Raw genomic sequence first — 21,048 nt, 5'->3', positions numbered from 1 at the left:
AAAAAAAAAAAAAGAGAAATTGAATCATTAGTTTAAAGCTTTCCAAGAAAACCTAATTATCAGGCTTTATTAATTTCACTGATGGAACGTTTAAGGAAGAGAACAAAAGTTCTCTTCGATGTCTTTCACAAAAGAGATGTAGAGGGAAGATTTCTATTTTTTTAAGGCTATTAGTTCTAATCCCAAAAGTAGATGAAGACCTTACAAGGAAGAAACATCACAGACTAATATATCTCATGATCATAGATGCAAAAATCCAAATAGAATCCAACCATGTATAAAAAAGAATTAGACATTATGATCCTTTGGCATTTATTTCAGGCATGCAAGGCTGGTTCAACATTTGAAAATCAGTTAATCTACCACATCAAACAGGTTACAAAAGAAAAATCATATAAGCTTATCAACTGATGTGGAAGAAACATTTCACAAAATCTAATACTAATTCATGATAAAAAACTGAGCAAACTACGAGTAGAAGTGAACTTCAACATGATTTAAAAAGTCTCCTACTAACATCATACTTAATGGTGAGAAACTGCACGCTTTTTCCCTAACTAGTAAGGCTTAAATATCCAGTCTTACAGCTCTTATTCAGCAACCAAATGAAAGGTATATAGATGAACAGGAAGAAATAAAATCCCTTATTCTCAGAGGCATGATTGTTGAAGCAGAAAATTCTAAAGAATTGACAATTCCCAAAACGAATACATCATTATTGCAAAGTTGAAGGATACATACTTAATATAAAAAAAGACAATTGCTTTTTTCATTATATAGTTAGATTACTTGTCCTCTTTTTGTTGAGTTGCAAGAGTTCTTTACATGTTCTGTGTACCAGTCCCTAATTGTTGCTGTTCTACTCTAGTGGATGAGCCAACAGGCAGCAGTTCAGAAAGAAAATTCTTACACTCAGTTATTTTCAAAGGAATAACTGATGGGGCTGGAAGAGGCAAGCAACTTCTCATACTCAGCAAGAAGCAAGGAAGTGCTTGCTCCCTTAAACAAAAACCTCAGGAATCTTTTATTGAACATTAAAAATGTATACGTGTAACACAGCATGGAACAAAAAGTTAATTAGAAAGAAACTCTAACATCATTACTCAACATAAGGATAAGAGTCATTTTTTTTTACAACAGTAAAGAACAAGGAATTAATAGAAAAAAGCAACAGAGAACATCTTAAAAACAGTATCATACAAGCATAAGGTTAAAAAGTTACAAAAGAAATGGGTACAATGCTTAGGGGGTAAAGTTTTTAGTTTCCTTAACTCTCCCTATTGGTCCCATTCTATACTTTGACTTGCCCAGCAGATCTTAATTTATAATTGCTAAACATTCCGTTCAGAGCACAGCCCACACTGTGTGCAGCACAGGAGTGGTCACAAGAGTCTGGACTGTTGTCCACGGACTCGGGAATGTTAGTTATGGACAGACTTGTTGCTGAATATTCCATTTAAACTCTCAAGTTGTTTCCAACCCTGCACTGTGTGTAGCATGCAGGGGGATTGGGGTTGTGGGGGCAGAGTCTGAGATATCTGTACTGTTATCAGTGGATCCTCCAGAATGTCAGCTTAAGCTACTTCTGTACCTGATCTTTTACCCATACCTAATTAGGTGTATTATTTGCCAGTATTCTTTCCAGTTTGTGGGTTGTGATTTCATTGCCTTGACTTTGTGTTCTGTAGCAAAAAAGTTTTCATTTCATAAAGTCCAATTTATTTTTTCTCTTGTTTCTTGTATATTTGGTACTGTATCTAAAAAAGGCTTTGTCAATCCCAAAGGCTCAATCACAAAGATCACAAAGATTCACAAGTACATTTTCTTCACATAGTATTGTTGTTTTTTTTTTTTTAAGAGACAAGATCTTGCTCTTTCACCCAGGCTGCAGTGTAGTTGATGGTCTCCTACTCCTAGGCTCAAGCAAACTCCCACTTCAGACCCCTGAGTAGCAGGCACTATAGGCACGTGTTACCACATAATGCTAGTTTTTCTTATTATACAAATAGGGTCTTGCTAGGCTGGTCAGGAACTCCTGTCCTCAAATGATCCTCTTGCCTCCCAAAGTGCTCGGATTACAGGTGTGAGCCACCACAGCTGGCCAGGTAAATAGCTTTTCAGTTTAGATCTGTGATCCATTTTCAATTATTTTTGTATATGCTGAGGAAAGAAATAATTTTCTTTCTTTTTTTTTTAAGAGACAGTTTCACCTTGTCGCCCTTGGTAGGGTGCTGTAGCATCACAGCTCACAGCAACCTCTAGCTCTTGGGCTTAGGTAATTCTCTTGCCTCAGCCTCCCTAGTAGCTGGGACTACAGGCGCCCACCACAACGCCCGGTATTTTTTGTTTGTAGTTTGGCCAGGCCAGGTTTGAGAACGCGCCACTATCTGTATGTGGGTCTGGCACCCTACTCACTGAGCCACAGGCGCCACCCCAATTTTCATTGTTTTGCATATAAATACTCAATTGTCTGAGCATCATTTCTTGAAAAGATTGTTTCTTAATGATTTGAATTCTCTTGGCATCCTTGTTGGAAATTAGCTGAACATATATATTAATATATATTTATGAACTGTGTTTCATTTCATATGATCATCCTTAAGTAGTTGCCACAGTATCTTGATTGTTGTAGTTTTGTAGCTAATTTTGAAATAGGGAAGTATAAGTCTTAAAAATTTCTACTTTTTGGCTTGGCGCCTATAGCTCAACCAGCTAAGGCGCCAGCCACGTACACCTAAGGTGGCGGGTTTGAATACCCAGCCCGGACCCACCGAAACAACAATGACGGCTGCAACCAAAAAATATAGCCGGGCGTTGTGGCGGGCGCTTGTGGTCCCAGCTACTTGGGAGGCGGAGGCAGGAGACTCGCTTGAGCCCAGGAGTTGGAGGTTGCTGTGAGCTGTAATGCCAGGGCACTCTACCCAGGGGGACAGCTTGAGGCTCTGTCTCAAAAAAAAAAAAAAACTTTCTACTTTTTTATGATTGTTTTGATTATTTTCAGTTCCTTAAATTTCCACATGAATTTTTAGACCAGTTTGTTTGTTTCTACAAAAAGGCAAGTGAGATTTTGGTAGGGAATGTATTGGATTTAGTTTGCCAATTAATGCCATGTTAACAATATGAACTCCTTTCCATTTATTTGGGCTGTCTTTAATTTTTTTTTTTTTTTAGCATTTTTTAGCATTGTTTCTTGTCTTTCAAACTATAAGCTCTGTACCTTCGTCATTAAGGTTATTTGTAAGTATTTTATTCTTTTTGATGTCATTGTAAATGGAATTATTTTCTTTATTTTATCATCTGTTCATTGTTAGTGAATGTGTACCCTAACATATTGTTGCACTGTTTATTTTAATAGTGTTTTAGTGGATTTTTAAAGACTTTCTATATATATTTAAGACCAGTCAACTGCAGATACAGATACTTTATTAAAACTTCTTTTTCCTCACTCCCTACCTACTTTTCCTTGTTAGAATGTTCTGGGTAGGTGACAGGAGTACATTTCTCATCTTTTTTATTTTTTAATCTTAGAAATCAGTCCACATTTTATCATTTAGTATGATGGTATCTGTGGACTTATTGCAGATGTCTTTTATCATGTTGAGGAAGTTTATGTCTGTTCCAAAGTTGCTGATTATTTTTACCAAGAAAAAGGCTATTGGATTATGTCAAGTGCTTTTTCTGTGGATGTTAAGATGATCTTGTGGTTGTCTTTTTTCTACATATAGTATATTATGCTAATTGATTTTCAAATGATAAATCAACTTTCCATTACCTGGATAAATCCCACTTAGCCACAGTGTATAATCCTTTTTGTGTTACTGGATAAAATTTGCTAGTATTTTGTTGAGAAATTACAGGTCACTATTCATATCACATTGGTCTGTAGCAGGGGTGGAAAATCTGGGCCTTTTTGGTCCTTAAGTACAGCCTTTTGACTGATTCCAAATGTTAACTGACTAAATCCTTTTCTTTTTATTTATACATTTTTGTTCATCTTTTATATTTTTATTTTTAAATGCATTTCGAATAAAAAAGTTTTAACAAAATAATCCTCTAGATTGATAGGCACAAATACAATGTTAGTGAGTCATAAGGGCTAAATTGATGACTGCTATGCTTATGATTTAGTTCTGACTTCCCCTGCCACAACCATACCAGCCTAGTTGGTGAGAGCTTATGGGGTTCAAGTATGCCAGTCTATTATTAGCTTTTGACAGTGGTGCACTGTGTTTTCGTTTGAAGTGGAATTTATGGTAACAGCCCATCATGTCAAAGAAGGCTAAGAACCCAGAGAATACTGAAGGAAGGAAACAGATTTTTTTAAACTATCACTCTGGGTACAATGCAGTGGCATCACAGCTCACAGCAACCTCAAACTCTTGGGCTTAAGCAATTCTTTTGCCTCAGCCTCCCAAGTAGCTGGGAGTACAGGTGCCTGTCACAAAGCCTGGCTGTTTTTTTGGTTGTAGTTGTCATTGTTGTTTGGTAGGCCCAGGCTGGATTTGAACCTGCCAGCTCTGTTGTGTGCTACTGAGCTACAGGTGCCAAGCCAGAAAACAGATTTTTTAATGAGAATTGGGAATTGCGTTATTATCTTGTTTCTGCTAAAGATAAGATGATTTGGTTACTTTGTGATACTGCAATGTCAACACTGAAGAAAGTTGTTGCTTGTCAGCATTATCACAGTCATAAGGAAGCATATTTTCAATTAGCAGGAAAGGCATTAAAGGTTGTATTGCAGAAATTAAAAGATGACAAGCAAAATCAAAGACAGTTCTTTCAAGTAGCAATAAGACCTGGTAATAGTGCCATTGAAAGAACTTGTAAAATAGCTTATATACTCAGAGAAATCAGGCAGCCATTTAGGAATGTGACATAATGCATTGTTGAAGTTGTAGGATGCTTAGACCCTGATAAAGTTTCAAAATATAAACTGCTGCCTCTTTAAAGGAGAACCATAGTTTCCCTACAATAGCTATAGATTAGTTTCATAATAGGGTTGAGTACATTGGATACTTTTTCTTCCATTCTTGAGATACTTTGCTTAGAAGAATATTCTCTAGCTCCATCCATGTAAACATGAAGGAGGTAAAGTCTCCATCTTTCTTTATGGCTGCATAGTATTCCATGGTGTACATATACCACAATTTATTATCCATATAACCCAATTTTAGCCCAAGAATACAGGGAAAGGGGGAAGGGAGGGGAGGGGAGGGGGGAGGATGGGTGGAGGGAGGGTGATTGGTGGGATCATGCCTATGATTTATCCTACAAGGGTATATGTGAATCTTACTAAATGTGGAATATAAATGTCTTAACACAACAACTAAGAAAATAACATGAAGGCTATGTTAACCAGTTGGATGAAAGTATTCCAAATTGTATATAGTAACAACCCACTATACCCCATGATAGTATTAATGTACACAGCTATGAACTAATTAAAAAATTTAAAAAAAAATAAAGGAGAACAATAACTACTCAGCAACATGAATTAGCATTCAATTTAACAGAAACAAGATAATGCAATTCCCAGTTCCTTTCCCTTCCCTTCCTTTTTCCTTTTCCTTTCCTTCTTTCTTTGTTGTTTTTGCAGTTTTTTAGTAATTGATGTTACTTTATAAATGTTTGGGGAAATTCACTGGTGAAGCCAACTTCACTGGGTTTTTTTGTTTTTTTGGTTTTGGGGGGGGTTTTTTAAGACAGTCTCACTCCCTCACCCTGGGTAGAGTGCCATAGCGTCGTCATAGGTCACAGCAACCTCAAATGATTCTCTTGCCTCAGCTTCCCAGGTAGCTAGGACGACAGTGCCACCACAATGCCCAGCTAGTTTGCCCAGCTAGGTTTTCTATTTTTGGTAGAGACAGAATCTCACTATTGCTCAGGCTGGTCTTGAACTCCTGAGCTCAAACAGTTCACCTCAGCCTCCCAGCAGGCTAGGATTATAGGCTTGAATCATTGCACCTGGCTGGCTTTCTCTTTTTTATGTGAATTCTTAAAATTACTAATTTAATGTTTTTACTTGCTATGTTTTCAGGTTTTTGTTTTTCCTTGAGTTGGTTTCATTAATTATTGTTATTCTAGGGATTTTTTTCATTTCATTCACATTATATAATTTGTTAGCATACATTGTTCATAGCAGTCCCTTATAATTCTTGTCAGTTCTTAAAAGGGAGAGTGATGTCTTTTATTCTCAATTTTAGTAATTTGGTTTTTGGGGGGGGGGTTTTGAGACTGTGTCACCCTTGGTAGAGTATTGTGGCATCACAGCTCACAGCAACTTCAAACTCTCAGGCTCAAGTGATTCTCTTGCCTCAGCCTTCCAAGTAGCTGGGACTATAGGCACCTGCCACAAAGCCTGGCTATTTTTTTGTTGCAGTTGTCATTGTTGTTTTAGCTGGCCTGGGCCAGGTTTGAACCCACCACCCTTGGTGTATGTGGCTGGTGCTGTAACTACTGTGCTATAGGTGCCAAGCCAATTTTAGTAATTTGAATCATTTTTTTTCAATATCAAATTAGCTAGAGATTTATCAGTTTTGTGGATCTTTTCTAAAAATTAGCTATAATTTTTTTGTTCTTGCTTTCATTAATTTTTACTCTAATCTTTCTTATTTCCTTTTTTCTGCTTGCTTTGGGTTCATAGTGCTTTTCTTGTCTAACGCTCTAAGGTTAGTTTATTGATTTGAAATCTTTTTTAACATGGTTATTTACAGCTACAAATTTCATTCTAAGCATTGCTTTACCTGTGTTCCATAAGTTTTGGTATGTTATGCCTTCATTTTTACTTCTCTCAAAGTATTTTTGTAATTTCCCTTGTCATTGCTTCTTTTTTTTTTTGAGACAGAGCCTCAAGCTATCCCCCGGATAGAGTGCTGTGGCATCACAGCTCACAGCAACCTCCAACTCCTGGGCTCAAGTGAGTCTCCTGCCTCAGCCTCCTAAGTAGCTGAGACCACAGGTCCCTGCCACAACGCCTGGCTATTTTTTGGTTGCAGCCATCATTGTTGTTTTTGGCGGGCCTGGCTGGATTTGAACCCACCACCTTAGGTGTACATGGCTGGTGCCTTAGCCGCTTGAGCCACCGGCACCAAGCCGTCATTGCTTCTTTGATCCTTTTTTTCAAATTTAGGAATATGCTATTTAATTTGTGCCTGTTTGTGAATTTTCAAAATTCCTTTGTGTTATTGATTTGTGATTTATTTCTATTGTTGTCAGAAAATCCCTTTAAATCTATTCTGGGGAAGGGAATATTTTCATGTATGCTTTGAAAGAATGTCATTCTGCTGTTTTAAAGTGGAACATTCTGTCTATAACTTTTATATCTGGTTGCTTTATGGTGTCATCCATATCTTCTACTTCCTTGTTTATATTTTGCCCAGTTGTTTTATCCATTACTGAAAATGGAGTATTAAAGTCTCAATTATTGTCTTCTTGTGTATTTTTTTCTTTTAATTCTGTCAGTTTTTGCATCTTGTACGTCAAAGTTCTGTTAGTGACATATGTGTTTAGAATTGCTCTCTCTTTTTATTGACTGACCCTTTTATCATTATAAAATGTCCCTCTTTAATAACAGTTTTTGCATTGAAGTATATTTTGTGTGATGTTGGTATAGATACTCCAGCCTTATGACTGCCATATGCCTGGTGTATTTTTTTCTGTTTTTTTAATTTTCAGTGCATTTGTATCTTTGAACCTGAAGTATATCTCTTGTATACAACATGTGTTTGGATTTCCACATTTTGTACAGCCTGAGAATGGCTACCTTTTGATTGGACTTATAAATCCATTTCCATTTTTGTTATAATCAATATACAGACAGTCCCTGACTTACAGTGGTTTAGCTTAATGATTTTTCAGCTTCACAATGAATTTATTGGGATGTAACTTCATTGTAAGTTGAAAAACTTCTGGACTTGTGATGGCTTAACTTATGATTTTATGATGCATTTATTAGGATGTAGCCTCATTGTAAATGGAAAAGCATCTGGATGATGGTTTGACTTAGAAGTTTTTAACTTTAAATTGGTATATTGGGGTATTAAATGCATTTTGAGCTAGGTATTTTTAACTTACAACGGATGTGTGATGGATAAGTTGAGAAATATCTGTCATTGGATTTACATCTGCTATCTTTTTATTTTCTTTGTTTCATGGTTTTTTTGATTTTCTATTCTTTTTACCTCTGCCTTTTTAATGACATGTGTATATTTTAGTAGAACAATCTAATTCCTTTAATGACTATTTAACTTTAAAAAATTATTCACCTGGTGGTTGCTCTAGAATTTATGTAAGTTGTACCTTATCAAAATCTACCTCAGATTTATACTACCTTAACTCCAATAAGATACAGGATTGTTGCTTATATTGTCATACCGGTTGATCACCCCAAATATGAACATCTGAAAGGCTCTAAAATCCAAAATACATTGAGTCCAACATAATGATGCTTAAAGGAAAATTTCAGAGTTTGGATTTCCAGATTTAGAATGCTCAGTTACTAAGTGTAATGCAAATATTCCAAAATTGGGGGGGGGGAATATCTAAATCTGAAACAAATTATACAAAGTAATAATTACTTTGAGTATCCCTTTTTGAGTTTCTTCTTTCCTGATTGCTTATATTAGCTTGTCTGCCTCTATTGCTATCACACTCTGCTATGGATAAGTTGCTGACTTTTTGCTTTCTCTGTTGATTTTAACAATGCCCTGGGCCATATGCTGCTCACTATTTGGTCCAATTACTTGTGGGCCCCCTTCAGAGGGTAGTCTTTGAGGTCAGTTTTTCAAGTTGCTTTTCATGATATTACTATAGGAGTCATCTAGTTTAAAAACTTACGTTTAAAAATCATTATTGGAAAAAGCCTGTGTGTGGTGTATGTGTACTTATATGAATGTTTCTGGTAGAAAGGAACAAATCTAAGTGTCCTAGATGTCCTTCTTAGCTTTTACTTTGCCTTGTTCTCTTTGGTAAACTTTTAGTTGGTTTATGTTTTAGCTTGTTTTCATGGAGCTGCCACCCTCTTTTTAAGGGGTTATCATTGAAATTCCATTGTTTTCAAGGTTGACCTTAGGCTTGATCTTAACCTGCATTCTTGTCTGAACAAAGTGAATTTTCTAGAGGAGAGCTTTAGAGGTCTTTATTATTATGGCTTGCCTATGCTTTTGGGTAAAAGCTCTGTATCATTATTCTGGATCTGGGGGTTTGGAACAGTGTCCTGTTTTTCTCAGAGTGACACTGTGCTTTACAATTGGGGATTTGGGCAGGGAATAAGTGTCTCTGCTTTTCTTGGTTTCCTTTGGAATCTCTTCTCAATGAGGTCTCTTTGCCAAGGTTTTTAGTACCCCAGTATTTTCAGTCCTGTATGGCTGGGGTGGACCTTCCAGGTAGGGTTGGTTGAGGAAGCCAGCTCAAGACCTCTCAGACACACTTTCCTAGAACATAGAACAATGAGAGTTGGGAATTACTTGTGGCCTATGGAAGATACACACGCAAAGACAGAAGTCTGGAGATCTGTAAAGGGGCCACCTCCTACTTGCTGAAGTACTAATCAGCTTGTGTGTGAGGAAATTAATGAAAGAACTTTCTGAAAGAAGTAGAGGGAATAGTCTACAGCAATCACAAAGAGACTGAAAAGGACTATTGCTACCAGAGTGCAAAAACTCAATTCACAGAGTATTGGGTTGAGTGTTTAGAAAAGTCTTGTCTCAGTATAGGAGTTTATGTGCCCCAGAATTACCTAAAAGTTTATTAAAGCAAGACCTAAAAGTATAAAATTGTTTCCAAGTGACTTAAGGGCATCCTAGAACAAAGTACATAAATACTTAGAAGAATCCAAAAGTATTCAACATCCAACAAAGTCAAATTCACAATATCTTTCATCTATTGAAATATTAAGAGACATACAGGGAAACCTGGGCCTTCTCAAAGAGACTAATCAGTAAATTAGGACTCAGAATTGCCATAGATGGTAGAATGAGCCAGCAAGTTCATTGAAACAGTAATATAACTGGGTTCCATATGTTCTAAAACTTTCAAGACATGGAAGATCAAAATTCAGCATTATATAACAGAAAATATGGAAATAAAATGTTTAAAAATGAAAACTATAGTGTTTGAAATGAAAATGCATAGAGCAAGAATTATAATCCAAGCAGATAAATTCCCTGAAGAGATTACAAGGGAGATAGAGCAGAAAATACCAACCATAGAGATATTGTTGAAATGTCAGAATAGAATTCAGAATATGGATGGCAAATAAGATGGATAGAATTTAAGAGAAGAGAGAAAAATAAAACCAAAAAGTAATCCAAAAATTATCTCAAGAAGTTAGTGAAAATGAAGATGAAGTCACCAAGTATCTGGATGTAATTAGGAAAGATGTAGCAGAGCTTAAGGAATTGAAAGAGGCATTCAGAGAATTTCAAAACATAGTAGAGAGCTTCAGTGACAGAGTAGAACATGGAGAAGAGTTTCGGCGCCTATAGCTCAACCGGCTAAGGTGCCAGCCACGTACACCTAAGATGGCGGGTTCGAATACCCAGCCCGGACCCGCCAAACAACAATGACGGCTGTAACCAAAAAATAGCCGGGCGTTGTGGTGGGTGCATGTGGTCCCAGCTACTTGGGAGGCGGAGGCAAGAGACTCGCTTGAGCCCAGGAGTTGGAGGTTGCTGTGAGCAGTGAAGCCATGGCACTCTACTCAGGCGGACAGCTTGAGGCTCTGTCTCAAAAAAAAAAAAAAAAGAAAAAAAAGAACATGGAGAAGAAAGAATTTTAGAAATTGAACACAAGACTTTTAAATTAACCCAATCATTCAAAGAGGCAGACAAGAGAATAAAAACAGAATATTCCCTGAGAGAGTCATGGGATTACTCCAAAAGATTGAACATCTGAATTACAGGGATTCATGAAAGAGAAGAGAGCTTCAAAAAGCACTGAAGCTCTATATCAATGCATCATGGTGAAGATTTCCCAAGTATTATGCAAGACACAGAAATTCAGCGTAGTTTCAGAACCCAGCCTCACTCAATCCAAACCAAGCATCTCATAGACACATTGTAATTAACTTTGCCAAAGTCAGTATGAAAGAGAAAATCCTGCAAGCAGCTAGGGATAAGAAAAGTCTTATGTACAAAAGGAAAAATACCAGGATAACCTGAGGCCTTTCAGCTGAAACTTTTCAGGCCAGAAGAGGGTGGTCATCAGCCTTTAACCTTCTTAAACAAAACAAATTTCAGCCCAGGATTTTGTAAACTGCTAAAATGAATTTCATTTGTGATGGGAAAATCAAATATTTTACTGACATGCAAATGTTGAGGAAATTTGCCAAAACTAGACCAACTCTACAGGAAGTACTTACACCTATTCTTCATATTGACCAGCATGATGATTCATCACCAAAGTAAATACACCCAGAAATTAAAGAATAAAGCCTAGCTTCCACAGTGCAAGGGATAAGACTAAACAGTAGAACTCTGCAAAACAGGATAACCAATAAACTCCACCATACCTATCAGTTCTCTCAATAAATGTGAATGGCTTGAATTCTCCACGAAAGAGGCACAGGCTGGTTGACTGGATACAAAAGCTCAAACCCAATATCTGCTGTCTCCAAGCAGCACACCTAACCTCTAAGGATAAAACAACACTCAGGATGAAGGGCTGGAAAACAATGTTCTAGGCAAATGGAAATCAGAAAAAAAGCAGGGGTTGCAGTCATATTTGTAGATATAATTGGATTTAAACCAACAAAAATAAGGAAAGATAAGGATAGACACTACATACTTGTCTTACAGCATACAGGATGAAGAAATTTCAATCGTTAACATTTATGCACCCAACCTAAGTACTCTTAGATACATAAAACAAATCCTAAATGATCTGAACAATATGATATCTTCTAGCTCCATAATAGTTGGAGATTTCAACACCCCTCTGACAGTACTGAACATATCCTTCAAGCAGAAACTAACAAGAAATAATGGATTTAAACACAACCCTAGAACAAGTGGACTTTACAGACATATACAGAATATTTCATCCTAATAAAACTGAGTACACATTCTTCTCATAAGCTCACAGATCATTCTCCAACACTAATCATATCTCAAGGCATATTTCTTTTTTTTTTTTTTCATTGTGCATTAATTAGTGCAGAAACAAAGACAGATTCAGCAAGTGCAAAGGTGACTACAATAAAAATATGGAACGCTTCACGAATTTGCGTGTCATCCTTGCGCAGGGGCCATGCTAATCTTCTCTGTATCGTTCCAATTTTAGTATATGTGCTGCCGAAGCGAGCACTCAAGGCATATTTCTAACCTCAACAAATTTAAAAGAATAGAAATTATTCCTGGTATCATTTTGGACATCACAGAATAAAAGTTGAACTCAACACCAACAGAAATCTTTATACCCACATAAAGTCTTGGAAACTAAAGAACCTTATGCTGAATGACAGCTAGTTTAAAGAAGACATTAAAAAGGAAATCATTCAATTTCTTGAAGAAAATGATAATGAAGCCACAAGCTATCAAAACCTGTGGGTTACTGCAAAGGCAGTGTTAAGTGACAGATTTATAGCATTAGATGCCTTCATCCAGAAAACAGAAAGCAAATCAGCAACCTAATAGACCATCTCAAGCAACTGGAAAAAGAAGAACAATCCAATCTGAAACCTAGCAGAAGAAAAGAAATAACCAAAATCAGAGCAGAATTGAGTGAAATGATAACACAAGAATCATTCCAAAGATCAGAAAAATAAAAAGTTTCTTCTTTGTAAAGATTAATAAAATCAATAAACTCTTGGCAAAACTAACCAGAAACAGAAAAGATCGCCAATATCCTCAATCAGAAATGAAAAAAAAAGGAAATAATAAATACCACAGACATACTAAAGATCCTCAATGATTATTACAAAAAACTCTATGCCCAGAAATTTGAGAATGTAGAGGAAATGGATCAATACCTAGAAACATACCACCTTCCTAAACTCAACCAGAAAGAATTAGAAAATTTTAATAGACCTATATCAAACACTGAAGTTACATCAACAATACAAAATTTTCCTAAAAAGAAAAGCCCTGAACCAGATCGTTTCACACCAGAATTCTACCAAACCTTCAAAAAGGAACTAGTACCTATATTGCAAAACTTATTCCAAAACATAGACAAGGAAGGAATCCTCCCCTACAGATTCTATGAAGCAAATACTGCCCTGATTCCAAAACCAGGAAAGGACCCAACAAAAAAGAGAAGCTATACCATTAATGAATATTGATGCAAAAATAATAAGATCCTAGCAAACAGGATACAGCTATACATTCAAAAAATTATACATCAAGATCAAGTGAGTTTTATCTGAGGGATGCAATGTTTATGCAATGCATAAAGCTACAAATGTAGTTTACTGCATAAATAAAAAAAGACAATATGGTTCTCTTAATTGATGCAGAAAAGGCATTTGACAAAATCAGCATCCTTTTCTGATAAGAACACTTAATAGGTGTATGTGAGACATTTCTTAAACTGATAGAGGCCATCTACAACAAACCCACAGTCAATATCTTATTGAATGGAGTAAAATTGAAGTATTTCCATTTAAAACTGGAACCAGACAAGAATACCTACTATTGCCACTCCTATTCAACATAGTGCTGGAAGTGTTAGCCATTACAGTCAGGCAAGAGAAGATCATGGGCATTCAAATGGGGACAGAGGAGGGCAAATTCTCGCTCTTCGCAGATGGCATATTACACCTGGAAAACCCCAGGGACTCAACTACAAAGCTCTTAGAAGTGACTAAGAAATATGGTGACGTTTCAGGATTCTAAATCAATGTCCACAAATCAGTAGTCTTCATGTATGCCAATAATATTTAAACTGAGAATCAAATTAAAGATATAATACTCAAAGAAAATGAAATACTTGGGAAATACATCGAACAATGAATATGAAGGATCTCTATAAAAAGAACTATGAAACCCTGAGAAAAGAAATAACAGAAGACATTAACAAATGGAAGAATATACCATGCTCATGGCTGGGAAGAATCAACATTGTTAAAATGTCCATACTCCCCAAAGTGATCTGCAGATTTAATGCAATCCCCATCAAAGCACCACCATCATACTTTGAAGAGCTTGAAAATAAATTCTTCATCTCACATGGAACCATAAAAAATACAGCTATCCAATAAAATTTTTTAAAATTAAAAACAAATGTGAAGATATCTTCTTCAGAGAAATGCAAATCAAAACCACCCTGAGATATCGCCTAACTCCAATGAGATTAGTGCACATCACAAAGTTCTGAATCTGCTGATGCTGGCATGGATGGAGAGATAGGGGAAGACTTTTGCACTACTGGTGGGATTGCAAACTAATACAACTTCTATGGGAAGAAGTATGGAGAATTCTCAAAGAACTAAAAGTTGACCTTTCTTTTAAGCCTGTGCTCCCATCACTAGGTACCCAGAAGAAACAAAGTCATTTTACCACAAGGACATTTCTACTAGAATATTTATTGCAGCTCATTTCATAATTGTCAAGACAGGGAGCAACCCAAGTGCCCATCAACACATGAATGGATTAATAAACTGTGGCATATGTATATCATGGAATACTAGTCATAAGAAAAGATGGAGACTTTTTTATCTTTTGTGTTTACCTGGATGGGGTTGTAATACATTCTTCTTAGTAAAGTATCACATGAATGGGGAAAAAAATATCCAATGCACTTAATACTAATAAGAAACCAATATATAAACAACTACAAGCCCTCATGAAAGAAAAACACAAGTATAATCTAGTGAGGAGAGAGGTGGAAGAAGGAGTGATTGGTGGGATCTCACCTAATGCACACAATGTGAGGATGTTCAGCATGCCCTCTGGGTGAAGGGCTCAAATACAGCTTGAACTTTACCTTAGAAATGAAAACAATGTAACCTAATCAATGTATCCTCATCAATCTGAAACCATTTTAAAAGTGCCTTCTCTAAGGACACTTATAAGAAACCTGTACCTGACATTGTATGTAATTATAAAGAACTGAATGGTTTCTTTTCTACTGACAAGGAACATGACAAGGATGTTCATTCATGCTTCATAGTGTAATATAGTCAACTAGTATAATCAGGAATGAAAAGAAATAGAAGGAGAACAAAGTAGAAAAGAAGTAGAACTATCTTTATTAACAAAAGACATAATTATATATGTAGAAAATCCAATTAGAGTTTATGAAAAGACTAAAACCATTAAGTGAATATAGCTAGGTTGCCAGAGTAAAATATACAAAATCCAATTTTCTATATACTAGCAAATGGTTAAGTAAACAGAGCTACCTGTTTATGTGTCAGAAAGCTCAGTATTGTTAACATGTTTTTATCCTTAAAATAACCTATAGATGCTGGGTGCAGTGGTTTACACCTGTAATCCCAGCAGTCTGGGAGGCCAAGGCGGGTGGATTGCCTGAGCTCATGAGTTCGAGACCAGCCTGAGCAAAAACGTGACCCCCGTCTCTACTAAAAATATAAAAACTTAGGCAAGAGGATCACTTGAGCCCGAGTTGGAGGTTGCTGTGAGCTATGATGCAAGGGCTACAAAGTAGGACTCTGTCTCCAAAAATCAAAACAAAACAAAAAGTATAACCTATAGATAGAAAAGAATCAATCTAATCCATGAAGTAATTAGCAGGTTTTCTTGTAGTAATTGACTGGCTAATTCTAAACTTTATGTGAAAGTACAAAAGAGCCAAAGTACTAAAACTGAAAAATGAAAGCTGAATTGTAGAGATAATAAAGAGTCATTATAAAGTTACAGTAAAATTTGTTGAGAGTTGGTCTTTTTTGTCCAAGGAACTTTTTCTTCAACTTTAAGTTCTTCTAGTTTTATCAAGGTATTCTTAGGACTGTTCCAGGTTATTTTTTTTTTTAGGTTCATGGTGGTTCATTTGAAAATGTGGATCAGGATCAGGTCTTTTATTTTTGGATAGTTATCTTAGATTATGGGGGGGCGGCACAGATTTTCTTCTTTTTATTTTTTTCTTGAGACAGAATCTCACTCTGTCACACTGGGTAGAGTGCCTTAGCGTCCTGATAGCTCACAGCAACCTCAAACTCCTGGGTCCAAGTGATTCTCCTGCCTCAGTCTACCAAGCAGCTGGGACTACAGGTGCCTGCCATAACACCAGGTAGTTTTTCAATTTTTTTTTTTTTTATTAGAGATAGGTCTCACTCTTGCTCAGGCTAGTCTTGAACTCCTGGGCTCAAGCAGTCCACCTGCCCTGGCCTCTCAGAGTATTATGATTATGGACAGGAGCCACTGTGCCTTGCCTTTTTTTTTTTTTTGTAAAAGATATAGGATCTTATTCTTTCACTCACACTAAAATACTACAATGTGATCATAGCTCACTGTAGCCACAAGTGATCCTCCACCTCAGCCTCTAGAGTAGCTGGGACTGCAGGTGTAGGCCACCTTGATCAGTTCATTTTTTTCTTTTTAAAAAATAGAGACAAGGTCTCAGTATGTTGCCCAGGCTTGTTGCAAACTCCTGGCCTCAAGTGATCTTCCTGTCTCAATCTCCCAAAGTGCTGGGATTACAGGCATGAGGCATGGTTCCTGAGTTATAGTTTTAATTTTTTATTTTTCCATTATTTTCTTTTTTGCTCTCTAGAGGCTATAATAATCTGTATATATAATATAGGATAAGTTGCAGATTTTCTTTTTCTAAAACTTTCTGGTCCAATTTTCTTCTTCCTTTAGTCTTTTTTGTTTGGGGGGTGAGGATGAGACAGCCTTGTTACCCAGGCTAGAGTGCCCTGGCATCAGCTTAGCTCACAGCAACCTCAAACTCCTGGGCTCAGGTGATACTCTTGCCTCAGCCTGAGGCTACAGGAACCCACTATGTTGCCTAGCTAATTTTCATATTTTTGTAGAGATAGGGTCTTGCTCTTACATAGGCTGGTCTTGAAATCCTTGAGCTCAAAGGATCCTCCCTTTTCAGCCTCTCAGAGTACTAGGAGTACAGGCATGAGCCACCTCACTGGTTTCTATAGCCTTTTTTGGCTGTTGCTACTCTTCCTATTTTCATGCCCCTTTTCAATGCTGTTTATTAAAATTTCTCTCATCTATTTTACCCTTGAGCTCTGTATTAGTCTGCTCAAGCTGCTATAATAAAAAACCCCAGACTAGGTGACTTATATGACAAATTTATTTTCTCACAATTCTGGAGGCTAGAAGTCCAAGGTCAAGGTAGGTACTAGCAGGATTGGGTTTCTGGTGAAGTCTCTCTTTTTGACTTGGAGATTATTCCTTCTTCTGTCCTCACATGTCCTTTTCTCTGTACCTTTGCTGTGGTTTAGGGTTGGGAGAGAGAACATACGTGCACTCTAGAGTTTCTTCCTATTAACATAAGGACAGCAGGCATATCTGATTAAAGATTTACCCATACAACCCCACTTAATCTTAATTACCTCCTTAAAGACCCTGTATTTTGAGATAGAGCTTCAACATATAAATTTGGGGAGTTCTACAAATTTAATCCTTAAAATTCCTTGTAATTTACATACTGTTTTCATTCCTGAGTTTGATCAGCCTTTTGCCCCTTTTTTCCCAAATACTCAAAGTTCCTTTGTTTGGATTTTCCAGTAACCATTGTTTTGATCTAACTGAACTCAGATGACGTTTCAATATTTTCCCCATCAGAGGTAGAACTTTCCCTGTCTTGGAATAACTCTGTGTTTCATCTCCTCTGAGCTCTGACTCTTCTATTCCATGTGATTGCCACAGTCTCCAGCTGAGTCTCTATATAGATGTCAGCTCAAGGGTTTTTTTGTTGTTGTTGTTTGTTTGTTTTATGTTCTAATATTTATTTACTTAGTGGCAATATGAAGTTGGTAGTAGTTCTCTGTCTCCTAGTAATGCTAAAGTCATGAATTGTTATAGGTAATGTTAGTTATTTTCCTTGTGTTATTCCTCATAGATTTTTTTTTTTCCTGTGGGGGGGATGCATGGAGAAATTTAGATTTAAGCAATTCCTTTTATCCTTCATACGTTGGAATCCAAGTGTATGTGTTCTAATACCTAAATTCCTCTTCCTTTTCCCATTATGCAGGAATTTTGTTTCTGGTCATTGGTTTTCTTTTATTTTACTCAAACCCATAAAATAAGAAAAAATAATGCATTTGCAATTATTTTCATCCCTAGAAATTGGACAAAAGCAGAGTCAGCTGTGACATGGGGCATTTGTGTAGAGGTCTGATTTCATAAGAAATGTGTTAGTATTTATGTAGTAAGATTAATTTTTCTTATTTCTAGACATTTGGAAAGCTGATCACCTGAAAGAAAGGAACCAAGAAAACAAACCTACACATTTGTGGGAAGTTGTATTCATGAATAACAAAATGCTGAATAAGGTACGAGGTAATGTACTAGGAAAACAATTTAGCTTGGACACAGATTCTTTTCCTTCCAGAACAGTATTCTGTCAGTGTAACTCTTTGGGGATGAGTTTGAGCAACATACCAGAATCGGCTGTCAGTAAGAACAACTATTCAAGAAAAAAGCTTAATGAATGTAATGCCTGTGGGAAATTGCTACTCAGTATTAAGCATGAAAAAACTCATAGTAAAGAGAAAAGTGAATCTTTTAACAATAGAAAAGCTTTCAGTCATCATGAGTACCCAGTGCAGCATGAGAAGATGCAAACTTTAGGGAAAAATTTTGAATATAATACATGTCAGGAGACCTTCCTTGAAAAGTCGATGTTCAATACACACAAGAAAGAGAATATAAAGGAGAGTGGCTGTGAATATAATGAATACAGGAGAACTTTCTATGATGACTCATCTCTCTTGTTTCATCAGATACCTCCCTCAAAGGAAAATTACTATGAATTTAGTGATTCTGAGAAATCCTTACATATGAAGTCTACTTTTTTGGAACTTCATGGGGTACACATGGAACACTATGAAAATAATGAAAGTGGGAATAATTTCAGGAAGAAATTATATCTATCACAATTTCAGAAAGCTAATAAAGGAGAGAAACATTTTGAATGTAATGAATGTGGGAAAGCTTTCTGGGAGAAGTCACATCTCACTCGTCATCAGAGGGTGCACACAGGAGAGAAACGCTTTCAATGTAATGCATGTGGAAAAACATTCTGGGAGAAGTCAAACCTCACTAAACATCAGAGATCACACACAGGGGAGAAACCTTATGACTGCAATGAATGTGGGAAAGCCTTTAGCCATAAATCAGCCCTCACTTTACACCAGAGAACACATACAGGGGAGAAACCTTATCACTGTAATGCATGTGGGAAGACTTTTTACCAGAAGTCAGACCTTACTAAACATCAGAGAACACACACAGGGTTAAAACCCTATGAATGTTTCGAATGTGGGAAATCCTTCTGTATGAATTCACACCTTACAATACATCAGAGAACTCACACAGGTGAGAAGCCTTTTGAGTGTTCTGAGTGTGGAAAATCCTTTTGTCAAAAGTCACATCTTACACAGCATCAGAGAACTCATTTAGGGAATAAGCCCTATAAATGTAATGCATGTGGGAAAACTTTTTACCACAAATCAGTGCTCACCAGGCATCAGATAATTCATACAGGGTTGAAACCTTATGAATGTTATGAATGTGGGAAAACATTCTGCTTGAAGTCGGACCTAACAGTACATCAGCGAACTCACACAGGGGAGAAACCTTTTGCATGTCCTGAATGTGGGAAATTCTTCAGCCATAAATCAACCCTCTCTCAACATTATAGAACACACACAGGAGAGAAACCCTATGAATGTCATGAATGTGGGAAAATATTTTACAATAAATCATACCTAACCAAACATAATAGAACACATACAGGGGAGAAACCCTATGAATGCAATGAATGTGGGAAAACTTTCTGCCAGAAGTCACAACTCACTCAGCATCAGAGAATTCACATAGGGGAGAAACCCTATGAATGTAATGAATGTGGTAAAGCATTCTGCCATAAGTCAGCTCTAATTGTACATCAGAGAACCCATACAGAAGAAAAGCCGTATAAATGTAGTGACTGTGGAAAATCTTTCTGTGTGAAGTCAGGACTTATTTTACATCAGAGAAAACACACAGGGGAGAAACCATATGAATGTAATGAATGTGGGAAATCCTTCAGTCACAAATCATCCCTCACAGTTCATCACAGGGCTCACACAGGAGAGAAATCTTGTCAATGTAATGAATGTGGGAAAATTTTTTACCGTAAATCAGACCTTGCTAAACATCAGAGATCACACACAGGGGAGAAGCCTTATGAATGTAATACATGTGGAAAAACCTTCTCTCAAAAGTCAAACCTCATTGTACATCAGAGAACACACACAGGAGAAAAATCTTTTGAATGAAATGAATATTAGATATGTTCAACCACAAGTCAGCCTCCCTGACACTTTAAGGGTATTCACACTATGGAGGAAGTTTGGTTGACATCCCAGATATTCAATAACCTACGTCCACAAAGTGAGTTTATTTTATTCCAAAATAATGATAGGGGATAAATTCATAAACTACAAGAACTATAAGACAGCCTTTGCTAAGAAGTGATATTCCACTGATGTCCGGTAGTTAATACTGATATAAAGCCTTACAGATTCTGTGAATCTGTGAAAGCTTTTAGCAAAAACATGAACAGGATTATGTCAGAGTTTACACTGAGGAGAAATTGGTCAATTTGGGAGATATAAACTGATAATTTTGCTTAGAAATAATATATTACAAGTTATGTCTTGGGTTTGATGCCCTAGGAGTCTTTAGGAAACAGAAAACAGTAATTTATAGATTTATATTATGGAATGTAAAACTTTAAAAAGTTTCAAGAAAAGTTTTTAGTTTTTATTAATATTTAATAAATTTAAAAATATAGACTTACAAGAAGTTATAACAAGAGTACAGAGAATTCCCATGTGCCCTTCACCAAGAATCCTCTAATGATAACATCTTAGATGTTCATAATATATGCTCAAGTACAAGAAATTTTGATGATACCATGCTG

The 21,048-nt window shown here is 36.5% G+C and overlaps 1 protein-coding gene and 1 non-coding gene across 3 annotated transcripts in view; one reads left to right on the top strand and one right to left on the bottom strand.

The window, feature by feature from the left end:
• ZNF33B (zinc finger protein 33B) overlaps positions 1–20,818 on the top strand; it is a 44,055-nt gene extending 23,237 nt beyond the window's left edge. The window contains exons 4-5 of one of the 2 annotated variants that reach the window (XM_023517192.1): positions 18,315–18,412; positions 18,863–20,818. In XM_023517192.1, coding sequence (XP_023372960.1) covers positions 18,315–18,412; positions 18,863–20,401 — 1,637 coding nt within the window. In that variant the 3' untranslated portion in view covers positions 20,402–20,818. Of the gene's footprint in view, positions 1–18,314 lie in introns of both variants that reach the window. The other variant, XM_012809472.2, reaches the window with a different exon arrangement.
• LOC111727439 lies at positions 12,197–12,303 on the bottom strand. The gene has a single exon (XR_002774995.1). It is a non-coding gene; the product is annotated as a U6 spliceosomal RNA (small nuclear RNA).
• Positions 20,819–21,048: the final 230 nt, after the last annotated feature.

Source organism: Otolemur garnettii, unplaced genomic scaffold (assembly GCF_000181295.1).
Source record: "Otolemur garnettii isolate 467f Iridium unplaced genomic scaffold, OtoGar3 scaffold00105, whole genome shotgun sequence".
Lineage (NCBI taxonomy): Eukaryota > Metazoa > Chordata > Mammalia > Primates > Galagidae > Otolemur > Otolemur garnettii.
This window is presented reverse-complemented; position numbering and strand designations above follow the sequence as displayed.